Source organism: Atractosteus spatula, chromosome 13 (genome assembly GCF_055471065.1).
Source record: "Atractosteus spatula isolate fAtrSpa1 chromosome 13, fAtrSpa1.hap1, whole genome shotgun sequence".
Lineage (NCBI taxonomy): Eukaryota > Metazoa > Chordata > Actinopteri > Semionotiformes > Lepisosteidae > Atractosteus > Atractosteus spatula.
In genome coordinates this window covers 385,026-410,188 of record NC_142718.1, presented here as the reverse complement: position 1 = coordinate 410,188, position 25,163 = coordinate 385,026, and the positions used below count along the sequence as shown (strand labels likewise).

The 25,163-nt window shown below is 57.0% G+C and overlaps 2 protein-coding genes across 2 annotated transcripts; both read right to left on the bottom strand.

Annotated features, from left to right (window-relative positions):
* Positions 1-3,282: 3,282 nt before the first annotated feature.
* On the bottom strand, positions 3,283-11,690 carry ddx47 (DEAD-box helicase 47). The gene is made up of 12 exons (XM_088930852.1): positions 10,845-11,690; positions 9,682-9,775; positions 9,313-9,501; positions 9,162-9,233; positions 8,579-8,697; positions 7,912-7,983; positions 7,631-7,747; positions 7,044-7,190; positions 6,075-6,212; positions 5,845-5,915; positions 5,543-5,672; positions 3,283-3,660 (listed from the first exon to the last, which is right to left on the bottom strand). The coding sequence occupies exons 1-12, from the start codon at positions 11,079-11,081 to the stop codon at positions 3,529-3,531; spliced, it is 1,518 nt and encodes a 505-aa protein (XP_088786978.1). The 5' UTR covers positions 11,082-11,690; the 3' UTR covers positions 3,283-3,528.
* An 806-nt stretch (positions 11,691-12,496) lies between these two features.
* On the bottom strand, positions 12,497-22,705 carry wbp11 (WW domain binding protein 11). Its single transcript, XM_088930827.1, has 12 exons — positions 22,502-22,705; positions 21,751-21,837; positions 21,383-21,414; positions 20,831-20,924; positions 18,954-19,150; positions 16,288-16,421; positions 15,990-16,186; positions 14,702-14,965; positions 13,995-14,105; positions 13,601-13,900; positions 13,342-13,524; positions 12,497-13,224 (listed from the first exon to the last, which is right to left on the bottom strand). Exons 2-12 carry the CDS (start codon positions 21,812-21,814, stop codon positions 12,659-12,661), a joined length of 2,142 nt encoding a protein of 713 aa, XP_088786953.1. The 5' UTR covers positions 21,815-21,837; positions 22,502-22,705; the 3' UTR covers positions 12,497-12,658.
* Between the last annotated feature and the right edge of the window lie 2,458 nt (positions 22,706-25,163).

The following is a 25,163-nucleotide window of genomic DNA, read 5'->3' as shown; positions in this document are numbered from 1 at the left end:
ACCGCGCCCGCCGCGGGGCCCAGCGCCACGCCCATCGTGTACACCGCGGACACGGCGCCCACCGCGGCCAGCGCCGCCACGGGCAGGGCCTGGAACACGGGCCGGACTGGGACCACGCGCCGCGCCATCCGGCCCAGCTTCCTGAGGTCGCTCTCCAGCGCCGCCCTGCTGGAGGCCGAGGAGCTCAGCTCGCAGAGGAGCTGCTCCACCTCCCCCCTCCAGGCCGCCTCGGGCTCCCTGCAGAGGAGAAGCAACAGGCCCGGAGTCAGTCCGGACCGGCCCGGTGTCAGGACAGAACCAGCATCAGTCAGTCCGGACCGGCCCGGTGTCAGGACAGAACAGAGCAAGGATCAGTCCAGACAGGACAGGACCAGCGTCAGTCAGGGGAGGGGGGGTCTGTCCTGAGGGGGTACAGTCTACAGTGGGGAAAAGGGGGGGGTCCTGAGGGGGTACAGTCTGCAATGGGGTGTGGGGGGGGTCTGTCCTGAGGGGGTACAGTCTACAGTGGGGAAAAGGGGGGGGTCCTGAGGGGGTACAGTCTGCAGTGGGGTGTGGGGGGGGTCTGTCCTGAGGGGGTACAGTCTGCAGTGGGGAGAGGGGGGTCTGTCAGTCTTGATCAGATTTAGGAAAGAGGCTCCCTTACCCATCGTCCTCTGGGTCAGACAGGGGCCCCGGCTCCTCCCCAGCCTGCAGCCTGTCCATCCCGCCAGCGCCCCCTGCGGGCAACAGGAGCAACAGCGACACTGTCCGCGACACGGGGTGGAAGTACAGGCGAGCCGCTAGCTGTGCGCCACGGGCGGAATTAAACAAAGACACTTAAATGACAATATATAAACAAAGCTTCTGTAAAATCCTAAACTAATACAAGGAGGTTAAAAAAAACACCACCGAGGTTCCGGCTCCAACACCCACGGGTGCGCTTGAGCGAACTGTAGGCGAGACGGGAAAGAAGCGGCTTGTGTGTAGATGTGTGATTAAAAAAGCCACAGGAGCGTCTTTCATTGACTATGTGGATTGCAATTATTAAGAAAATAAAATAATAACAGTGAAGAAAAGACCCTCTCTGTATATAAAATACACACCATGAACAGTGTTAAATAACAATGAACATTAATAACGCATCTGTTCCTCATACAACAGCGTGTTTGGTCTCGGCGTTCAGGAATTAGCGGACTAACCTCCTTCCCCGCGTCTCTCCGGTCAGCCGAGGGGGTTCCGGACACGGGCCTGTCCGAACCGGTACCGCAGCAGAGCCGCAGGCCCGTCCGACTCGGAAACGGAACACTGCGCTTTCTTATTTCACGGAAAACGACCTTGGCAACGCCGGACCTTTCCGTGCGTGTGCGTTAGTGGATCTATACTCACACACTGGCCCCCGCGCCGGCCGCAGGGCTCTGCTCCGTGACGAGATCAGACCACAGACCCACGCAGCCCACTCGTCCGCCGGGGAAACTCAGAGGTTTCTGGGATGGAACATCCCGGATGTAGCAGACGCAAAGGGACCCGCGGTCGGGAGGAGAGCTGGCGCTACTCCAGGGGCCGGGCCCGGCGGCTCCGGCTGCCCGCTCACGGCTGCCCGCCTGGAGAGCAGCTCACAGCCAAACCTGAAGCATGGAGCTGGCCGTGGCGCCGGGCGGGTCAGGGGGACAGGACTCGCACACTCGTGTATGAAAACTAGCTCAGGGCCCAGTCAGCGCGGGTTTGAGACACTGCGGGGAAGCGACACACCCTGGGCAGCAGTGCTGGGTCACGGGCGGAGCTGTTGTACTGAAACTGCTCTGCACCAGAGCTGCCTGAGGAATATTTCAGGGAAAAGAATTCAGTCACAGGGACACAAATATTATATACAGCATACTGCTGCTCTGGAATCAGCAGAGAACAGGAAATGGACAGATTCCTGTGCTGAAGAGACTGAACTGCTCTCCGGCTCGTGCGTGTGCGTGTCCCATCTCCATCAGGCTGGGTGCTGGCGAGCAGAGCCCCACTCTGCCCCTCCCATCAGCTTGGCAGAGCAATAACCCCCCCGTGAGCTGAACACGAGCGACCGGCCGCAGTGAGGTACCCCCCCCTGAGCTCAACACGAGCGACCGGCTGCAGTGAGGCACCCCCCCCCTGAGCTCAACACGAGCGACCGGCCGCAGTGAGGCGCCCCCCCCCGTGAGCTCAACACGAGCGACCGGCCGCAGTGAGGCGCCCCCCCCCCTGAGCTCAACACGAGCGACCGGCCGCAGTGAGGCACCCCCCCCCCCTGAGCTCAACACGAGCGACCGGCCGCAGTGAGGCGCCCCCCCCCCTGAGCTCAACACGAGCGACCGGCCGCAGTGAGGTACCCCCCCCCCTGAGCTCAACACGAGCGACCGGCCGCAGTGAGGTACCCCCCCCGTGAGCTCAACACGAGCGACCGGCCGCAGTGAGGTACCCCCCCCTGAGCTCAACACGAGCGACCGGCCGCAGTGAGGCACCCCCCCCCTGAGCTCAACACGAGCGACCGGCCGCAGTGAGGCGCCCCCCCCCGTGAGCTCAACACGAGCGACCGGCCGCAGTGAGGCGCCCCCCCCCCTGAGCTCAACACGAGCAACCGGCCCGAGTGAGGCGCCCCCCCCCCTGAGCTCAACACGAGCGACCGGCCGCAGTGAGGTACCCCCCCCCCTGAGCTCAACACGAGCGACCGGCCGCAGTGAGGTACCCCCCCCGTGAGCTCAACACGAGCGACTGGCCGCAGTGAGGTACCCCCCCCCCTGAGCTCAACACGAGCGACCGGCCGCAGTGAGGCGCCCCCCCCCGTGAGCTCAACACGAGCGACCGGCCGCAGTGAGGTACCCCCCCCCCTGAGCTCAACACGAGCGACCGGCCGCAGTGAAGCACCCTCTGAGCCCGTGTTCAGATACGCATGACTGACTAATAACACACCTTCAGTCTGGCGAGCCTGTTTGCATACGAGTCTTCGTGACTCGGGTACAAGCCAAGGAAAACAGACGGAGAGACCAGAGGGGTCAGGGGCAGAGTGACCAGAGTGACCAGAGGGGTCAGAGCCAGAGTGACCAGAGGGATCAGAGTGACACAGCAGGAATATCTGTCATCTGTGCAGCATTTTGACCCAAAACATCCAACCTGATGCCTCACGGAAACGTAATAAAAAGACAGAGCCAGCATGCAGAGAGAACAGAGCGACACACACACACACACACACACGCAGACCAGCCCCGCCCAGCCCAGCCGCCACCCGTAGCCTCACGAGGACCGGACTGGACCGAACCGGACTCCCTGCGGACAGGAAGGTTCACAGAGGCCAGACAGGGAAGTTTATTAACTAAGATCAGTTACAGCTGTGGCCCCATCGCAGGGGCCCACCACCACTGGAACGGCCCGGGGGCCCGGGGGCCCGGGGAACCGCAGAACCAGAACACCAGGCTGCCCCCCAGCGGTCACTGAACCGGGCTCACTGGCACAGCGAGCAGAGTCCACGTCACCCCCCCCGAGGGAGCGACTGCACGAGTCCATGCTGATCTTCGGGAGGAGTGCTGCTCTCTAGCGCCCCCTGCGGCCTCCACGGCCCCCCCTCACTTTCTTCCGGAATCCGCCGGATTGCTCCGAGTCCTCGGCCTCTCCCTCCGCACCCCCCCTCGGACGCTTCTTCTGCTCACCCTGCTCCTTCATCTCCTGAGAGAGAGAGAGGGGTTAATACACACACTCCTCCTGCACACTACTGTACACTGACACTGCACTGAGAGAGAGAGGGGTTAATACACACACTCCTCCTGCACACTACTGTACACTGACACTGCACTGAGAGAGAGAGGGGTTAATACACACACTCCTCCTGCACACTACTGTACACTGACACTGCACTGAGAGAGAGGGGTTAATACACACACTCCTCCTGCACACTACTGTACACTGACACTGCACTGAGAGAGAGAGGGGGGTTAATACACACACTCCTCCTGCACACTACTGTACACTGACACTGCACTGAGAGAGAGAGGGGTTAATACACACACTCCTCCTGCACACTACTGTACACTGACACTGCACTGAGAGAGAGAGGAGTTAATACACACACTCCTCCTGCACACTACTGTACACTGACACTGCACTGAGAGAGAGAGGGGTTAATACACACACTCCTCCTGCACACTACTGTACACTGACACTGCACTGAGAGAGAGAGAGGTTAATACACACACTCCTCCTGCACACTACTGTACACTGACACTGCACTGAGAGAGAGGGGTTAATACACACACTCCTCCTGCACACTACTGCACACTGACACTGCACTGAGAGAGAGAGAGGGGTTAATACACACACTCCTCCTGCACACTACTGTACACTGACACTGCACTGAGAGAGAGGGGTTAATACACACACTCCTCCTGCACACTACTGTACACTGACACTGCACTGAGAGAGAGGGGTTAATACACACACTCCTCCTGCACACTACTGTACACTGACACTGCACTGAGAGAGAGGGGTTAATACACACACTCCTCCTGCACACTGACACTGCACTGAGAGAGAGAGAGGGGTTAATACACACACTCCTCCTGCACACTACTGTACCCTGACACTGCACTGAGAGAGAGGGGTTAATACACACACTCCTCCTGCACACTACTGTACACTGACACTGCACTGAGAGAGAGAGAGGGGTTAATACACACACTCCTCCTGCACACTACTGTACACTGACACTGCACTGAGAGAGAGAGAGGGGTTAATACACACACTCCTCCTGCACACTACTGTACACTGACACTGCACTGAGAGAGGGGTTAATACACACACTCCTCCTGCACACTACTGTACACTGACACTGCACTGAGAGAGAGAGGGGTTAATACACACACCCCTCCTGCACACTACTGTACACTGACACTGCACTGAGAGAGAGGGGATAATACACACACTCCTCCTGCACACTACTGTACACTGACACTGCACTGAGAGAGAGGGGTTAATACACACACTCCTCCTGCACACTACTGTACACTGACACTGCACTGAGAGAGAGAGGGGTTAATACACACACTCCTCCTGCACACTACTGTACACTGACACTGCCCTGAGAGAGAAAGGGGTTAATACACACACTCCTCCTGCACACTACTGTACACTGACACTGCCCTGAGAGAGAAAGGGGTTAATACACACACTCCTCCTGCACACTACTGTACACTGACACTGCACTGAGAGAGAGAGAGGTTAATACACACACTCCTCCTGCACACTACTGTACACTGACACTTCAATGAGAGAGAGAGAGGGGTTAATACACACACTCCTCCTGCACACTACTGTACACTGACACTGCACTGAGAGAGGGGTTAATACACACACTCCTCCTGCACACTACTGTACACTGACACTGCACTGAGAGAGAGAGGGGTTAATACACACACTCCTCCTGCACACTACTGTACACTGACACTGCACTGAAAGAGAGAGAGGGGTTAATACACACACTGCTCCTGCACACTACTGTACACTGACACTGCACTGAGAGAGAGAGGGGTTAATACACTCCTGTGTGACTCACAATGCGAGCGAATCTCTGCGCCTCGCTCACTCTCTCCACCAGCATCATCACCTCCTCCTCCTGCGTGGGGAAGGCGGGCAGCTTCTTGCCGATCAGGTGCTCGATTCGCTGGAACAGCTCCACATCGTACCTGGGGGGCGGGGACTACATGTCAGTCACCCCTACTGACACTCACAGGGTCCAATCGCTGCACTGCATCAGCCTTAATACAGCGCCAAGAGAGAGCGATGGACCCCAACGGAGCCAGACAACGCAACGAGGGTACAGGGGTACAGGGGGCAACAGGAACAGAGATCACTCACTGTGTGACAAAAGTGATGGACTTCCCAGAACGCCCTGCTCTGGCTGTCCGGCCCACCCTGTGGATATAGTCCTGCAGGCAGAGTGTCAGAGAAAGACAATCAGACTGGTATTAGAGAGAGAGGGGTACTGGGGCGAGACAGACAGTACTTTGGAGTGGGTGGGATGTCGTAGTCGATGACAGAGAGGTATTAGAGAGACAGGCAGGTACTGGGGGGGATAGAGACAGTACCTTGGAGTGTGTGGGGATGTCGTAGTTGATGACCACATCCACGTGTGGGATGTCTAGCCCTCGGGATGCCACATCTGTGGCCAGCAGGATAGAGCGCGACTTCGACTTGAACTTGTTCAGGGCACCGAGACGCTTGTTCTGAAACACAGACACCAGGAGTCTGACTGACAGCACTGTCACACCTGGAGTGGATCAGACTGCTGCGCACTGGGAGTCTGACTGACAGCACTGTCACACCTGGAGTGGATCAGGCTGCTGCGCACTGGGAGTCTGACTGACAGCACTGTCACACCTGGAGCGGATCAGACTGCTGCGCACTGGGAGTCTGACTGACAGCACTGTAAACCCTGGAGCGGATCAGACTGCTGCGCACTGGGAGTCTGACTGACAGCACTGTCACACCTGGAGTGGATCAGACTGCTGCGCACTGGGAGTCTGACTGACAGCACTGTCACACCTGGAGTGGATCAGACTGCTGCGCACTGGGAGTCTGACTGCACTGTCACACCTGGAGTGGATCAGACCGCTGCGCACTGGGAGTCTGACTGACAGCACTGTAAACCCTGGAGTGGATCAGACTGCTGTGCACTGGGAGTCTGACAGCACTGTCACACCTGGAGTGGATCAGACTGCTGCGCACTGGGAGTCTGACTGACAGCACTGTAAACCCTGGAGCGGATCAGACTGCTGCGCACTGGGAGTCTGACTGACAGCACTGTAAACCCTGGAGTGGATCAGACTGCTGCGCACTGGGAGTCTGACTGACAGCACTGTAAACCCTGGAGTGGATCAGACTGCTGCGCACTGGGAGTCTGACTGACAGCACTGTCACACCTGGAGTGGATCAGACTGCTGCGCACTGGGAGTCTGACTGACAGCACTGTAAACCCTGGAGTGGATCAGACTGCTGGGAACAGGATTCTGACCTGCTCTGTACAGCGACTATGCGCCCGCGGTTGCTGTGGTTACCTGGCTCATCTGGCCATGCAGGGGGATGGCAGTCATGCCCAGGTTCCGCAGCATCAGGGCCACCCGCTGGGCAGCGTTGCAGGTGCCGCAGAAAATCATGAAGGAGTTTCCGGCCAGCTCATTCAGAACAGACACCAGGTAACAGTCCTGCAGAGAGACAGGCAGGCAGTGTGAGAGCCCAGCACGCTGTGCACTGGGAGTCTGACTGACAGCACTGTAAACCCTGGAGTGGATCAGACTGCTGCGCACTGGGAGTCTGACTGACAGCACTGTAAACCCTGGAGTGGATCAGACTGCTGCGCACTGGGAGTCTGACTGACAGCACTGTAAACCCTGGAGAGGATCAGACTGCTGCGCACTGGGAGTCTGACTGACAGCACTGTCACTCCTAGGGTGGATGAGAGACAGGCAGGCAGACAGTGAGACAGCAGAGCACTGTCCTGCAGAGAGACAGGCAGGCAGACAGTGAGACAGCAGGGCACTGTCCTGTAGACAGACAGGCAGGCAGACAGTGAGACAGCAGGGCACTGTCCTGCAGAGAGACGGGCCCGCAGACAGTGAGACAGCAGGGCACTCCAGTCCAGTACCTTGTACTTGGCTGGGATGAAGATGTAGAACTGCTGCAGTTTGTCCACGGTCTGGTACTTGCTGGACACGGCGCACTTCACTGGGTCCTTCAGAGCCGCCCTCTGCAGCTTCTGGACCTGGAATACAGCCCGGTGGCCAGTGTGAGAGCCCATCCCCCAGGCACAGAAGTTACATGATGCAGCTCGGTGCCCTTCACAGGCAAATGCAAGATCTTTACTCTACAAACACAATAATAAAAACAGAGGACAGATATTCCAGGACAGGAGAAATATTTTCCTACCTTCTTGGTCATAGTGGCTGAGAAAAGGAATGTTGTCCTTTCTCGAGGAATAACTTTCAGAATCTTATCAACCTGAACATGGAGAGAGAGGGGTTAATACACACACTCCTCCTGCACACTACTGTACATTGACACTGCACTGAGAGAGAGAGGGGTTAATACACACACTCCTCCTGCACACTGCTGTACACTGACACTGCACTGAGAGAGAGGGGTTAATACACACACTCCTCCTGCACACTACTGTACACTGACACTGCACTGAGAGAGAGAGGGGTTAATACACACACTCCTCCTGCACACTGACACTGCACTGAGAGAGAGAGGGGTTAATACACACACTCCTCCTGCACACTACTGTACACTGACACTGCACTGAGAGAGAGAGGGGTTAATACACACACTCCTCCTGCACACTACTGTACATTGACACTGCACTGAGAGAGAGAGGGGTTAATACACACACTCCTCCTGCACACTACTGTACACTGACACTGCACTGAGAGAGAGGGGTTAATACACACACTCCTCCTGCACACTACTGTACACTGACACTGCCCTGAGAGAGAGGGGTTAATACACACACTCCTCCTGCACACTACTGTACACTGACACTGCACTGAGAGAGAGGGGGGTAAATTGTCTATGGAGTACAGATGTTTCACACCTCTGTCTCAAAGTCCATGTTGAGGATGCGATCAGCCTCATCCATCACCAGGAAGCGCAGAGCACGGAGTGAGAATCCCTTCGTGTTTTCCAAGTGGTCAATCAAACGCCCAGGGGTGGCTGAGAGAGAGGGGGGTTAATACAGACACACTGGACACTCCAGTACATTAACACTGCACTGAGAGAGAGAGGGGTTAATACACACACACTGACTGGACACTCCAGTACATTAACACTGCACTGAGAGAGAGAGGGGTTAATACAGACACACTGACTGGACACTCCAGTACATTAACACTGCACTGAGAGAGAGAGGGGTTAATACACACACCCTGACTGGACACTCCAGTACATTAACACTGCACTGAGAGAGAGAGGGGTTAATACACACACACTGACTGGACACTCCAATACATTAACACTGCACTGAGAGAGAGAGGGGTTCATACAGACACACTGACTGGACACTCCAGTACATGAACACTGCACTGAGAGAGAGAGGGGTTCATACAGACACACTGACTGGACCCTACTGGACACTAGGAGAGTGAGAGGGAGGACAGTAGCAAGGAGCTCATTCTCACCGATAATGATGTGTGGTTTCTTAGCCAGTGCCATCGCCTGTGACATCATATCGATCCCCCCAACAATCACCGCTGGAGAAAGAGACTGGCGTTAGCAGGTGCCGGGCGCCCCACTGCCCCCCCCGTGAGCCCTGGCGCCCCACTGCCCCACCTGTCTGGACGCCGATGGAGGAGCCCAGGGCGTCGAACTGCTCGGCGATCTGGAAGGCCAGCTCACGTGTGGGCGTGAGCACCAGGGAGTGCAGCCGCTGGGGCGTGGCCAGCAGCGCCTGCAGGATGGGCAGAGCGAAGGCGCCCGTCTTCCCCGAGCCTGTCTCTGCCAGCCCGATCACGTCCCGGCCTGGAGTCACAGCACCGCGCAGGAGACAGACAGAGTGGGGGGGGCGTCAGTCTGGAGTCCCGCGGGGCAGGAGACAGACAGACAGACGGAGAGACAGACGGAGAGAGGCGGGGCAGGAGAGCTCAGGACAGGACAGGGGAGCTTAACAGGAGCCCAGAGAAGCCCAGACCCTGATCTTACCCTGCAGGCCCACAGGCACAGCCTCCACCTGGATCTTCGTGGGGCTGCTCCAGCCCAGCTGTGCACAGGCCTCACACAGGACCTCCGTCACCCCCTGGAGAGAGGGACCGAGATCAATCTCTCCAGCAGAGCTGGCACACTCTGCAGCTCCTGGACTCACACTCCTGACACAGAGATCAAGCTCCTGCTCTACTGATGACCTGGTCCTGCTGTCACCCACAGAACAGAGCCTGGCACTGCTGGAGCAGTACTGTCTGACCTGGGCACTGCCAGCCCATCTGGACCCAGAACAGGGTCAGCAGCAGAGCCTGGCACTGCTGGAGCAGCACTGTCAGACCTGGGCACTGCCAGCCCATCTGGACCCAGAACAGGGTCAGCAGCAGAGCCTGGCACTGCTGGAGCAGTACTGTCAGACCTGGGCACTGCCAGCCCATCTGGACCCAGAACAGGGTCAGCAGCAGAGCCTGGCACTGCTGGAGCAGCACTGTCAGACCTGGGCACTGCCAGCCCATCTGGACCCAGAACAGGGTCAGCAGCAGAGCCTGGCACTGCTGGAGCAGTACTGTCAGACCTGGGCACTGCCAGCCCATCTGGACCCAGAACAGGGTCAGCAGCAGAGCCTGGCACTGCTGGAGCAGCACTGTCAGACCTGGGCACTGCCAGCCCATCTGGACCCAGAACAGGGTCAGCAGCAGAGCCTGGCACTGCTGGAGCAGCACTGTCAGACCTGGGCACTGCCAGCCCATCTGGACAAGACCAGAGTCCAGTTTTTCCAGAAAAAAGCCAGACCTCAGGGAAACAGGTACCACTTCACACTGAACAGCAACACACTGGGCACACAGCCAGCTACACATACAGAACCTCGGACTGACTATCAGCTCATCTGACTCATCTGACGCCCATAGAAGCCCCGCACAGAGTTCTGTAAAACATCCTCCATGTGCAGAGAAAAACACCTCCCAACAACACATGCAGGACCCACTGAGGCCAGTGCACACCACTGACCAACATGCAGTTGGCAGTGCGGCCTGTCTGTTAAGCAGGGGCACCTGGAGGGGACCCCAATATCAAACAGACAGCTCTTTCCGTTACCCCCCGCTGCGAGCAGCGCCCTGTCCCGGTATCGGGCCGGCAGCTATCCGGGGGCTCCAGCGGCTTCTCACCAGATCCTTGAAGCTCTTCGGCGCCTCCGTCTCCTCCGCTCCTCCATCCTCGCCGCTCTCCGTCGCTGTTTCTGTAGCCTCTGCCCTCTCTCCCTCCAGCGCGTCCGCCATGCTAGACATCCAGCGTGCCGAGTGTGTGGAGGAACGCGCAGCGGCTGATGGGATATCCCCCGGCTTCCGCTGTGTCCACTGGGAGCTGTAGTTCACTTCCGGCATACACGCTGTCGCGTTGAACATTGACCTCCAGCTCGTGCTGGATTCTGTGTAGTGTAGTTTCTTCTCGACCGGTTAGACGTCCAGCCTCGTCACCAGCAGCGACTGCGTTTCATCACAAGCCGAGCTGTTGCAGCTCCGTTATACACTCAAACACCCAAAATACGAAATATTTCAAAACCGCTGAGCAGGGCCGGCCTTCGTCATGTCCCCGTGGGGGGCTTTCCCCAGGTGCCCCCCATGCGAGAGGGGTCCAGACCTGTAGCTCTAGAGCTCCCCGATTCTGATCCCTGATCCTGGCTGGCTCGTCTGGAGAGCTGCTCCCAGAAACCCATCTGTTCTTCGCCAGTGCGCACGCACGCTCAGGGCACCTGGGTTCGACTGTGGAGTTTGCGTGTTCTCCCTCACTGTCCCCGAGTTCGTGAGACCCGACCCCTGAGGAATGGAGACACCAGGCAGCAGGCGTAAGAGCAGAGGAGTGAGGAGTCAGTCACACTGAACCCCAGAGCAGCCCCCCACAGCCCTAACCTGCAGGAACCTGTCTGTCTCTCTGTCCCCTGACCGCTGTGGGAGAAAGAGCCGTCTGTCTCTCTGTCCCCTGACTGCTGTGGGAGAAAGAGCCGTCTGTCTCTCTGTCCCCTGACTGCTGTGGGAGAAACGAGCCGTCTGTTTCTGTCCCCTGACTGCTGTGGGAGAAATGAGCCGTCTGTCTCTCTGTCCCCCGACTGCTGTGGGAGAAAGAGCCGTCTGTCTCTCTGTCCCCCGACCGCTGTGGGAGAAAGAGCCGTCTGTCTCTCTGTTCCCCGACCGCTGTGGGAGAAAGAGCCGTCTGTCTCTCTGTCCCCCGACTGCTGTGGGAGAAAGAGCCGTCTGTCTCTGTCCCCCGACTGCTGTGGGAGAAACGAGCCGTCTGTCTCTCTGTCCCCCGACTGCTGTGGGAGAAAGAGCCGTCTGTCTCTCTGTCCCCCGACTGCTGTGGGAGAAAGAGCCGTCTGTCTCTGTCCCCCGACTGCTGTGGGAGAAACGAGCCGTCTGTCTCTGTCCCCCGACTGCTGTGGGAGAAACGAGCCGTCTGTCTCTCTGTCCCCCGACTGCTGTGGGAGAAAGAGCCGTCTGTCTCTCTGTCCCCCGACTGCTGTGGGAGAAAGAGCCGTCTGTCTCTGTCCCCTGACTGCTGTGGGAGAAACGAGCTGTCTGTCTCTCTGTCCCCTGCCCTCTGACTCCAGCGGGCTGCAGGCAGGGACTGAGGACTCCTGGGTAGCACTGCCACCACTTCTCTGACCATGACGAGCCATTCCGAGGTCACGCTGTCCGGCTCCTGGGCTCCCGCACCACACCACAGCTCAGGCACACTGCGCGGGTTCGACTCTCCCGCTCGCCTGTCTCTCCCCCACAGCGCGCGCACGCACACACGCACACACACGGCAAACCGAGACTTACACAGCGAGCACTTTATTTCACTGCTTTTACAGCTTTAAACAACACTTTTCATTCTCGGCAAACTCTCTCTCACGCTGCTACAGCTAGTCATTATAAAATAAAACAAACATCTGGACCCCCCCCCCCCCCGTAGCCCCCAGTACTCCCCCTTCCCAGCAGCCCTACAGCAGCCCCTCCATCTCCCTCATGAAGGCCTCGTACACCTGGTCTTTCGTCTGGATGGAGGGCAGCGGGATGCCAGCGGGCGCGGCGGAGGGCGCGGGCGGCTTGTGCTCCTCCTCGGCCCTCCGGCCGGCGCCGCCCGCCAGCCCGGCGCCCTGCCGCTCGCGGCGCACGCGCAGCGCGGTGGGCACGAAGCGCGTGACCTCGGCCTTGGGGTTGGTGATCTGCGGCTTGGCGGAGATGGTGGCGCCGGCGGGTCCGCCGCCCGCGCCCGCCGCCGTCAGGCTGGCCCGCTTCTCGATGGTGGGGGCGTGGTGCGGGGGCGCGCTGCCCGGCGTGCCCGGCGGGGGGGGCAGCCGCAGGGGCAGCGGCAGGGACGGAGGGGGGGGCAGCGGGGCGGCGCCAGCGGGGGGGGCGCCGGCCGCGCTGTCGCCCGGCTTCTGCTGCCGCTGGATCAGGCTGGGGGGGGCGCTGAGCACATTGGGGTTGATGGGAGGGGGGAACATGGCCGGGGGGGGCCCCAGTGGGCGGGCCAGTCCTGGGCGAGGGGGGGGCGGTGGCATTCCTGTGAGAGAGAGAGAGAGAGAGAGAGAGAGAGAGAGAGAGAGAGAGTCCCATCAGTCCTCCGGTCACACGTGTGCACCGACACACACACACACAGAGCAGCAGACTCGGGGCTCACCTGGTGGGGCCGGCGGGGGCAGCCTGGGCGGGGGGCCCCGAGGCGGGGGGCCGGGCGGCAGGCCTGGAGGGGGTCCGGGCGGCGGGCCAGGCGGGCGGCCTGGGGGCGGCCCCGGGGGCAGGAGCCGGGGCATCGGCCCTCTGATGCCGGGCATGCCTGGGGGGCGCAGGAAGGGCGGCGCCCCTGGAGACAGAGAGAGGGGTGTCATTGACGAAGGATGCCCCGCAAGCTGGCAGCAGCTGAGCTCCCCGTCACTCACCTGGAGGCGGGCCCGGGGGCGGGCCGGTGGGAGGGCCCGGGGGGCGCATGGGCGGGGCCGGGGGCGGGCCCAGCGGAGGGGGCCCCGTCATTGGCGGAGCCTGCATGTGAGGGAGGGCCTGCTGGGGCTGCTGCGAGATGATTGGAGCAGCCAGGGGAGGCGGGCGCTGCTGGGCCAGCGGGGGCGGGACCTGCGCCTCGGACAGTGTCCTCTCCTCGCGCTCCGAGTCGTCCGAATCGTCCGAGTACTCCGGCTCCTCCTCTTCCTCCTCCTCCTCCTCCTCCTCCGGCACCGACTGGCCTGCAGAGAGAGGAGACAGTGGCTCGTGACGGAGGGCACCGGCGCTGGGGACCAGCAGGGGGCGCTGCACAGGGAGGGGGGCTGCAGCTCTTACCTGCCATCCTGAGCATCATGGCCTGCAAGGGAGTGATGGCCTTCGTCTTCTTCACAACCCTCCTCGCCCTCTCCCGGCGCGGCTTCTCATCGGCAAACCGCACACTGCGCCCTGAGAGCACAGAGACAGGGCGTCAGGACTCGCCGTACCCCTAGAGCTCACAGACAGGGCATCAGGACTCGCCGTACCCCTTGAGCTCACAGACAGGGTGTGGGGACTCGCTGTACCCCTAGAGCTCACAGACAGGGCATCAGGACTCGCCGTACCCCCTGAGCTCACAGACAGGGCGTCGTGACTCGCTGTACCGCCAGAGCTCACAGACAGGGTGTGGGGACTCGCTGTACCCCCAGAGCACAGAGAAAGGGCGTCTGGACTCGCTGTACCCCCAGAGCTCACAGACAGGGCATTGTGACTCGCTGTACCCCCAGAGCTCACAGACGGGGTGTGGGGACTCGCTGTACCCCCAGAGCACAGAGAAAGGGCGTCTGGACTCGTTGTACCCCCAGAGCTCACAGACAGGGCATTGTGACTCGCTGTACCCCCAGAGCTCACAGACAGGGCGTCTGGACTCGCTGTACCGCCAGAGCTCACAGACAGGGTGTGGGGACTCGCTGTACCCCCAGAGCTCACAGACGGGGTGTCAGCACTTTCAGGTGCCCCCAGATTTCAGAGACTCTCCGCGCCCCCAGAGCAGAGCGCGGTCGCACCTGTCTGCCTCTCCACCTGGCCCTGTCTTTCCCGCTCCTCCTCCCTCTGCCTCTCACGCTCCCTCTCGTCCTCGGGGTGCGGCTCCATCACGTGCTCTTCCTCCATGTCCTCGTCCCTCTCCTCCCCCTCCTCATCCTCCTCGCTGTCCTCCTCCTCGTCTCCGTCATCGTCCGAGTCGCTCTGGCTGTCCCCTCCCCGGCCCCCGAGACCACCAACGTCCAGGGCGCCTCCACCTTCCGAGTGGAGCTCCCCCAGATCTGTAACTGTCAGAGAGAGAGAGGGGTTAATACACACACTGCTCCTGCACACTACTGTACACTGACACTGCACTGAGAGAGGGGTTAATACACACACTGCTCCTGCACACTACTGTACACTGACACTGCACTGAGAGAGAGGGGTTAATACACACACTGCTCCTGCACACTACTGTACACTGACACTGCACTGAGAGAGAGAGGGGTTAATACACACACTCCTCCTGCACACTACTGTACACTGACACTGCACTGAGAGAGAGAGGGGCTAATACACACACTCCTCCTGCACACTACTGTACACTGACACTGCACCGAGAGAGAGAGGGGTTAATACACACACTCCTCCTGCACACTACTGTACACTGACACTGCACTGAGAGAGAGAGGGGTTAATACACACACTCCTCCTGCACACTACTGTACACTGACACTGCACTGAGAGAGAGGGGTTAATACACACACTCCTCCTGCACACTACTGTACACTGACACTGCACTGAGAGGGGTTAATATACACACTCCTCCTGCACACTACTGTACACTGACACTGCACTGAGAGAGAGAGAGGGTTAATACACACACTCCTCCTGCACACTACTGTACACTGACACTGCACTGAGAGAGAGAGGGGTTAATACACACACTCCTCCTGCACACTACTGTACACTGACACTGCACTGAGAGAGAGAGGGGTTAATACACACACTCCTCCTGCACACTACTGTACACTGACACTGCACTGAGAGAGAGAGAGGGGTTAATACACACACTCCTCCTGCACACTACTGTACACTGACACTGCACTGAGAGAGAGGGGGGTTAATACACACACTCCTCCTGCACACTACTGTACACTGACACTGCACTGAGAGAGAGAGGGGTTAATAGACACACTCCTCCTGCACACTACTGTACACTGACACTGCACTGAGAGAGAGAGAGAGGGGTTAATACACACACTCCTGCACACTACTGTACACTGACACTGCACTGAGAGAGAGAGAGAGAGAGGGGTTAATACACAGTACCTGTCTCGGGGTCGTAGGCTGTGCTGTCCTCCTCCCTCCTGTAGGTGGCCGGGGGCAGGACCCCTCCTCTCCGCGAGTACAGCTGCACCAGGTGGGGGGGGGGCTGCCCGGGGGGCGGGCCAGGGGGCTTGCGGCCAGGAGGCAGGCGCGGGACGCCCTGTATGGACGTGGGGGTCGACAGCGACACAAAGCCCTTCCTAAGAGACGAAGAGACGCAGGTCAACGCGCACGCATGCACGCCTCCCCCGTGGCGAGCACACGCACCCGCGGTGGCGGCGCGCCGGCGGGCCACACTGACCCGTACGCCGAGGTCTTCTTCAGGATGGAGGGCGGCTGGGCTCCCGGCAGGGGGATGTCCTGGATCAGGATGCTGGAGGGGGCGTGAGGCATGTCTGGCAGAGGAATACTGTCCACCTCCACCAGCTCGGCATTCTGGGACAGAGACAGGAGCAGCAGGGGACATGAGTGTGAGGAACGTGGTCGTGTCTCCCGTTGTCCAGTGTCAGTAATGGACACACAGAGCTGGAGTCCAGTACAGACAGCTGGCGTCGCTCTGAGACACACAGAGTCCAGTACAGGGACAGCTGGCCTCACTCTGAGAAACACAGAGTCCAGTACAGACAGCTGGCCTCGCTCTGAGACACACAGAGTCCAGTACAGAGACAGCTGGCCTCGCTCTGAGAAACACAGAGTCCAGTACAGACAGCTGGCCTCGCTCTGAGACACACAGAGTCCAGTACAGAGACAGCTGGCCTCGCTCTGAGACACACAGAGTCCAGTACAGAGACAGCAGGCCTCGCTCTGAGACACACAGAGTCCAGTACAGACAGCTGGCCTCGCTCTGAGACACACAGAGTCCAGTACAGACAGCTGGCCTCGCTCTGAGACACACAGAGTCCAGTACAGAGACAGCAGGCCTCGCTCTGAGACACACAGAGTCCAGTACAGAGACAGCAGGCCTCGCTCTGAGACACACAGAGTCCAGTACAGAGACAGCAGGCCTCGCTCTGAGACACACAGAGTCCAGTACAGAGACAGCTGGCCTCACTCTGAGAAACACAGAGTCCAGTACAGACAGCTGGCCTCGCTCTGAGACACACAGAGTCCAGTACAGAGACAGCTGGCCTCGCTCTGAGACACACAGAGTCCAGTACAGAGACAGCTGGCCTCGCTCTGAGACACACAGAGTCCAGTACAGAGACAGCTGGCCTCGCTCTGAGACACACAGAGTCCAGTACAGACAGCTGGCCTCACTCTGAGACACACAGAGTCCAGTACAGAGACAGCTGGCCTCGCTCTGAGACACACAGAGTCCAGTACAGACAGCTGGCCTCGCTCCGAGACACACAGAGTCCAGTACAGAGACAGCTGGCCTCGCTCTGAGACACACAGAGTCCAGTACAGAGACAGCTGGCCTCGCTCTGAGACACACAGAGTCCAGTACAGACAGCTGGCCTCGCTCTGAGACACACAGAGTCCAGTACAGAGACAGCTGGCCTCACTCTGAGAAACACAGAGTCCAGTACAGAGACAGCTGGCCTCGCTCTGAGAAACACAGAGTCCAGTACAGACAGCTGGCCTCGCTCTGAGACACACAGAGTCCAGTACAGAGACAGCTGGCCTCGCTCTGAGACACACAGAGTCCAGTACAGAGACAGCTGGCCTCGCTCTGAGACACACAGAGTCCAGTACAGACAGCTGGCCTCGCTCTGAGACACACAGAGTCCAGTACAGAGACAGCTGGCCTCGCTCTGAGACACACAGAGTCCAGTACAGAGACAGCTGGCCTCGCTCTGAGACACACAGAGTCCAGTACAGAGACAGCAGGCCTCGCTCTGAGACACACAGAGTCCAGTACAGACAGCTGGCCTCACTCTGAGACACACAGAGTCCAGTACAGAGACAGCTGGCCTCACTCTGAGACACACAGAGTCCAGTACAGAGACAGCTGGCCTCGCTCCGAGACACACAGAGTCCAGTACAGAGACAGCAGGCCTCACTCTGAGAAACACAGAGTCCAGTACAGACAGCTGGCCTCGCTCTGAGACACACAGAGTCCAGTACAGAGACAGCTGGCCTCACTCTGAGACACACAGAGTCCAGTACAGAGACAGCTGGCCTCGCTCCGAGACACACAGAGTCCAGTACAGACAGCTGGCCTCGCTCTGAGACACACAGAGTCCAGTACAGAGACAGCTGGCCTCGCTCTGAGACACACAGAGTCCAGTACAGACAGCTGGCCTCGCTCTGAGACACACAGAGTCCAGTACAGAGACAGCTGGCCTCGCTCTGAGACACACAGAGTCCAGTACAGAGACAGCTGGCCTCGCTCCGAGACACACAGAGTCCAGTACAGACAGCTGGCCTCGCTCTGAGACACACAGAGTCCAGTACAGAGACAGCTGGCCTCGCTCTGAGACACACAGAGTCCAGTACAGACAGCTGGCCTCGCTCTGAGACACACAGAGTCCAGTACAGAGACAGCTGGCCTCGCTCTGAGACACACAGAGTCCAGTACAGACAGCTGGCCTCGCTCTGAGACACACAGAGTCCAGTACAGAGACAGCTGGCCTCGCTCTGAGACACACAGAGTCCAGTACAGACAGCTGGCCTCGCTCTGAGACACACAGAGTCCAGTACAGACAGCTGGCCTCGCTCTGAGACACACAAAGTCCAGTACAGAGACAGCTGGCCTCACTCTGAGACACACAGAGTCCAGTACAGAGACAGCTGGCCTCGCTCTGAGACACACAGAGTCCAGTACAGAGACAGCTGGCCTCGCTCTGAGACACACAGAGTCCAGTACAGACAGCTGGCCTCGCTCTGAGACACACAGAGTCCAGTACAGAGACAGCTGGCCTCACTCTGAGACACACAGAGTCCAGTACAGAGACAGCTGGCCTCGCTCTGAGACACACAGAGTCCAGTACAGAGACAGCAGGCCTCACTCTGAGACACACAGACCTTGACAGAGTCGAAGTAGAGAGACAGCTGGCCTCGCTTGGTCTCGTACTCGTGCTCCAGGCGGCGCAGCTCGCGGTACGTGTCCGGGTTCTCCTTCTCGTACAGACGCACGATCCGCTCGAAGGTCTCACGCAGCTTCTTCCTCTTGTCCCGCAGAACCTTCTCGTTCAGCAGCGGCACCTGGACCGGGTTAAACTCTGAGAGAGACGGACCGGGTCACACACAGAAACGGAGACCGGGTCTCTCTCTCTCTCTCTCACACACAGAGAAAGATCAGGTCAGGCAGAGAGAGTGAAGGCACTCAGGGCATTCTACGCAATAAGAAGGCTCTTCAATATCAACCCAACAACAAGAATCTGGCTCCAAATATTTCAATATCCTACCCATTGCCCTATACGGCAGTGAAGTGTGGGGTCCCCTAACAATGGGTGCAGGGCCGAATTAGGCCAGTACCCACTATTGAAAAACACAGAAAAGAGTATTAAAGTATTGGCTACACCTAAAAAACAGCGACCAAAACTTTTACTCCTATTCAGTCTGTGTGTGATCTTCTGTCCCAGCCTGAGGGACAGACAGTGAGCCTGTCTCTCAATAATAATAATACAGTGTGTGATCTCCTGACCCAGCCTGAGGAACAGACAGTGAGCCTGTCTCTCAACAATAATAATACAGTGTGTGATCTCCTGTCCCAGCCTGAGGAACAGTGAGCCTGTCTCTCAATAATAATAATACAGTGTGTGATCTCCTGTCCCAGCCTGAGGAACAGACAGTGAGTCTGTCTCTCGATAATAATAATACAGTGTGTGATCTCCTGTCCCAGCCTGAGGAACAGACAGTGAGCCTGTCTCTCAATAATAATAATACAGTGTGTGATCTCCTGTCCCAGCCTGAGGAACAGACAGTGAGCCTGTCTCTCAATAATAATAATACAGTGTGATCTCCTGTCCCAGCCTGAGGAACAGACAGTGAGCCTGTCTCTCAATAATAATAATACAGTGTGTGATCTCCTGTCCCAGCCTGAGGAACAGACAGTGAGCCTGTCTCTCAGTAATAATAATACAGTGTGATCTCCTGTCCCAGCCTGAGGAACAGACAGTGAGCCTGTCTCTCAATAATAATAATACAGTGTGTGATCTCCTGTCCCAGCTTGAGGAACAGACAGTGAGCCTGTCTCTCAATAATAATAATACAGTGTGTGATCTCCTGTCCCAGCCTGAGGGACAGACAGTGAGCCTGTCTCTCAATAATAATAATACAGTGTGTGATCTCCTGTCCCAGCCTGAGGAACAGACAGTGAGCCCGTCTCTCAATAATAATAATACAGTGTGTGATCTCCTGTCCCAGCCTGAGGAACAGACAGTGAGCCCGTCTCTCAATAATAATAATACAGTGTGTGACCTCCTGTCCCAGCCTGAGGAACAGACAGTGAGCCCGTCTCTCAATAATAATAATACAGTGTGTGATCTCCTGTCCCAGCCTGAGGAACAGACAGTGAGCCTGTCTCTCAATAATAATAATACAGTGTGTGATCTCCTGTCCCAGCCTGAGGAACAGACAGTGAGCCTGTCTCTCAATAATAATAATACAGTGTGCGATCTCCTGTCCCAGCCTGAGGAACAGACAGTGAGCCTGTCTCTCAATAATAATAATACAGTGTGTGATCTCCTGTCCCAGCCTGAGGAACAGACAGTGAGCCTGTCTCTCAATAATAATAATACAGTGTGCGATCTCCTGTCCCAGCCTGAGGAACAGACAGTGAGCCTGTCTCTCAATAATAATAATAATAATAATAATAATAATAATAATACAGTGTGTGACACGAGAGAGTGTCAGGCGGTTAGTGATTAACTAGGATTAGTTAATTAACACCTCATTACCCATCTCATCCAGTTTCTCCATGTCTCTGATGATCTGTCTGGGGTCCTTCATCTTCAGCACTGCTGCTCGGACCATCATCCTCTGCTTCTTGTTCTGGAGAGAGAGGAGAGGAGAGGGGTTCACAGGGGCGAGGAGAGAGAGAGAGAGAGACAGACACAGGGGCGAGGAGAGAGAGAGAGAGAGAGAGAGACAGACACAGGGGCGAGGAGAGAGAGAGAGAGAGAGAGACAGACGCAGGGGCGAGGAGAGAGAGAGAGAGAGACAGACGCAGGGGCGAGGAGAGAGAGAGAGAGAGAGAGACAGACGCAGGGGCGAGGAGAGAGAGAGAGAGACACAGGGGCGAGGAGAGAGAGAGAGAGAGAGAGAGAGAGAGAGAGACACAGGGGCGAGGAGAGAGAGAGAGAGAGAGAGAGAGAGAGAGAGAGACACAGGGGCGAGGAGAGAGAGAGAGAGAGAGAGAGAGAGAGAGAGAGAGAGAGAGAGAGAGAGAGACGGAGACGGAGACGGAGACAGGAGAGAGGGTCAATGGCAGACACTCCAGACAGTCTCACCTTTTTCAGCTCCCTCTTCCGGGCCTCCTTCCCTGCAGAGGACAGGAAGGGACAGTGTCAGATAAGCCACAGTGTCCAGTTCGCATCCCAGCCTCATTGATACCAGTGTACTGTCAGCATAACGCTATTACAGTGGACACAGCTGTACTCAGGGGCCTGGTCAGTGGACAGTATAACACTATTACAGTGGACACAGCTGTACTCACGGGCCTGGTCAGTGGACAGTATAACGTTATTACAGTGGACACAGCTGTACTCACGGGCCTGGTCAGTGGACAGTATAACGTTATTACAGTGGACACAGCTGTACTCACGGGCCTGGTCAGTGGACAGTATAACGTTATTACAGTGGATACAGCTGTACTCACGGGCCTGGTCAGTGGGGTTCATGAATTTCCCACTCTTGGTGGAGGACGTCGATCTTCGCCCCATGGTGGCGCTGTCTCTCTCTCACCCTGAAACACAGAGAAGGGCAGTCAGCTCTTGAGGACCTGGAGACGCTCCTACAGACCCTTACAAACCCCCACACAGGAGACCAGTGTCTGCTGCAGGAAAGCCCCTCAAGCCCGTGCGTGGACACAAGACGACCTGCCTGTCTTCCAGTGTCCTTGCTTCACGCTACAGGTGCTCTCGTGCGGGATCAGTGTGGTCTGGCAGCAGGGGGTGATCGGGCCAGCCCAGTCCATCACTGGGCTACAGCTCCCCTCTGTTGTGGACATGTTTACACCTCGCGGTCTCGAGAAGGCGGGGAGTATCGCTAAGGACAGCAGCCATCCTGGTGTCTCGCTTTGCCCCGCCTCCCCTCTGGTGAGGGTCATAGGAGCAGAGAGACACGAATCTCCAGGCTCGGAGACAGGTTCTCCCCACAGGCTGCCGGACTGAACTCTGCCCCACCGCTGCCTCTCACTGCTTGTGCCGCCCGTATTCAAGCCGTGTGTTACCGGGTTACCGTGGGTTGTTGCTGCTGTTGTTTTAACGTTCGGCGTTTCCTTAACGCCTCTGCACTGGCGCACACATGCAGAGAAGCACTGCCCTGCACTTGTGCACAAGACGGATAAACCGGACTGAGAGCCGAGGACGGAGGAGCACACGCACGGTCTAGAGACCGGAGACACTGACCCAGACGCGAACACGGATCCAGAGGCAGACCTCGCTTCTTCCAGAGCACCGGCCGTCCCGTGAAGCCAAGATCCAGTAATCACCGGGAGCGGGTCTTGAGCCCCGGGTCCCTTATCAAACACTCGCGCGCTGTGTTTACTGCCTGGATTCAAACGAGCCCTTAGCGCTACCGGCCGCCATCTTCGCCCGCCATCGCCGGAAAACACGTCACGTACGCGCTTCCTGAAGCCGTGTACCCTCGTCATGTGACAGGGGCCTCCCTCGTTTTCAATTTCAGCTTTCTTGATTAAGACGAAGATCACTTTATTGGCCATATACAATTTCTTGTATTAGGAATTTGTCTTTTCGCAGACCCCAGCCTGCTCTCCATGAGACACACAGATAGGGAGAGAAGCTGGGGGTCAGAGTGCAGGGTCAGATATTTATACAGCGCCCCTGGAGCAGTGGGGGTTAAGGGCCTCGCTCAGGGGCCAACGGAGTAGGATTCCTCTGCCGGCCGCAGGATTTGAACCGGCAACCCTCCAGCCACAGAGACAGATCCTGAGCCACAGAGCGCCACCCCAAAAGACCTGCTCCAGGTGAGGCACGAACTCACAACCTCGCATTGCTCTGCTCTGTGCTGTTATATCAGTACTGCGCGCTAACCGATGGCTCTGCCTTTTCTCCATCACAATCGTGTGTGTGGGTATAAACACACCCCAGACCCTTGACTCTTCTTCTGAGTTTTTATTTATTGCAGCTGTCTCTGCAGTTGTGTTCAGAATCCAGCGTATTGACGACTGATTGGGCTTTGATTGGGACTGGGGTCTTGACTCGGTGAAGACGGTGGGTTGTATTGTATGTGTGGGTGTGGGTTGTACACACATTACAGAGGGAGATCTCACAAAGCCAGATGACTCAGTTAACTGGATAACTTTGCCAAACACGTTGACAGCAGTCTGCAGGGTGTTATTGCCGCTGAGATTTAGAGATGGCCTTTCACCGTTTCAGCAGAGTAAACCTTACATTCATGATCTCTAAAACCCGCACACTGTTAATACTGCTTGTTGCAGCTCAGAGTGAGCAGAAACTCAAACTGCTGGTCGGGCTGAGCACAGTGCTTCAGTGGTGTTTGCACTGAGACGGTCCAGAAGGTTTCCTGGCTGTACATTAGTGAACACCATCAAGCAGGGGTTTCATGAACTAGCTGGCAATGTTCTCATATCGAATTCCATCCACTGCGAATGTAGTTCTGTTTTCTGTAGCTCTGCACTGTGATCTAAACATTTCTTACAGCAATTTCCTGATGTGATACACTCTCTGGACTGCACACACAACCGGAAACACATCGAGACAATATTGTACAAGTGTGAAGCCCTCCAGCATCAGGAGGAGCTCCACTTCAGAGCCATCCTACTGCCACACGTGCCTGCGTTTGTCTGGAGACACGTCATTGGATCACCGTTCAGCTCCGGGTTGAATTGATCTGCGAACCTTTGGCAGGCCTCTTCTCTGGCTCTTGCAGAGCTCCAGGGTACCAGGGTACAGCTCCTCTCTATCACAGCGCTTCCTTCAGGAGCTGTAGTTCCTGGTCCCGGGTGCAGACTGTTCCCGTCGCCAGGCTGGAGGACTCGGCGCTTGTCGCCTGAACCCTCTAACTGGACTTTAACCGGATAACTGAAGCCTGAGTTAACCTGAACGCAGCTGTAAGGTGAAGTCTATCGGGATAATTTGAGAAAATCCTGAATTAGTTAAACCTGCTTTATGAAACAGCATCTGAGCAACAGTTCAGACACATACACCCAGATATACACACACACACTTACCCTGACACACATATACACCCAGATATACACACACACACACTTACCCTGACACACATATACACCCAGATATACACACACACACACATACCCTGACACACATATACACCCAGATATACACACACACACACTTACCCTGACACACATATACACCCAGATATACACACACACACACTTACCCTGACACACATATACACCCAGATATATATATACACACTTACCCTGACACACATATACACCCAGATATACACACACACACTTACCCTGACACACATATACACCCAGATATATATATACACACTTAACCTGACACACATATACACCCAGATATATATATACACACACAGCCTGACATACATATACACACATACACCCAGATATATACACACACACACTTACCCTGACACACATACAGTATACACCCAAATATATATATACACACACAGCCTGACATACATATACACACACATACACCCAGATATATACACACACACACTTACCCTGACACACATATACACCCAGATACACACACCTCCTGACACACACACACACAGATACACACACCTCCTGACACACATAGACCCAGATACACACACCTCCTGACACACACATACACTAAACCCTGACAATCATACACACCTCCTGACACACACACACAGATACACACACCTCCTGACACACACATACACTCACCCTGACAATCATACACACCTCCTGACACACATAGACCCAGATACACACACCTCCTGACACACACATACACTCACCCTGACAATCATACACACCTCCTGACACACACACATAGATACACACACCTCCTGACACACACATACACTCACCCTGACAATCATACACACCTC

Coding starts and splice junctions, on each gene's coding strand:
- ddx47 (XM_088930852.1), bottom strand. CDS start 11,081: ATGTTCAACGCGACAGCGTGTATGCCGGAAGTGAACTACAGCTCCCAG. Junction 9,776..10,844: donor CGAAGAGCTTCAAGGATCTG/GTGAGAAGCCGC, acceptor CCCTCTCTCCAG/GGGGTGACGGAGGTCCTGTG. Junction 5,916..6,074: donor ACATCCCCACACACTCCAAG/GTACTGTCTCTA, acceptor CTCTGCCTGCAG/GACTATATCCACAGGGTGGG.
- wbp11 (XM_088930827.1), bottom strand. CDS start 21,814: ATGGGGCGAAGATCGACGTCCTCCACCAAGAGTGGGAAATTCATGAAC. Junction 16,187..16,287: donor AAGAAGACCTCGGCGTACGG/GTCAGTGTGGCC, acceptor TTCGTCTCTTAG/GAAGGGCTTTGTGTCGCTGT. Junction 13,901..13,994: donor CATGATGCTCAGGATGGCAG/GTAAGAGCTGCA, acceptor CTCTCTCTGCAG/GCCAGTCGGTGCCGGAGGAG.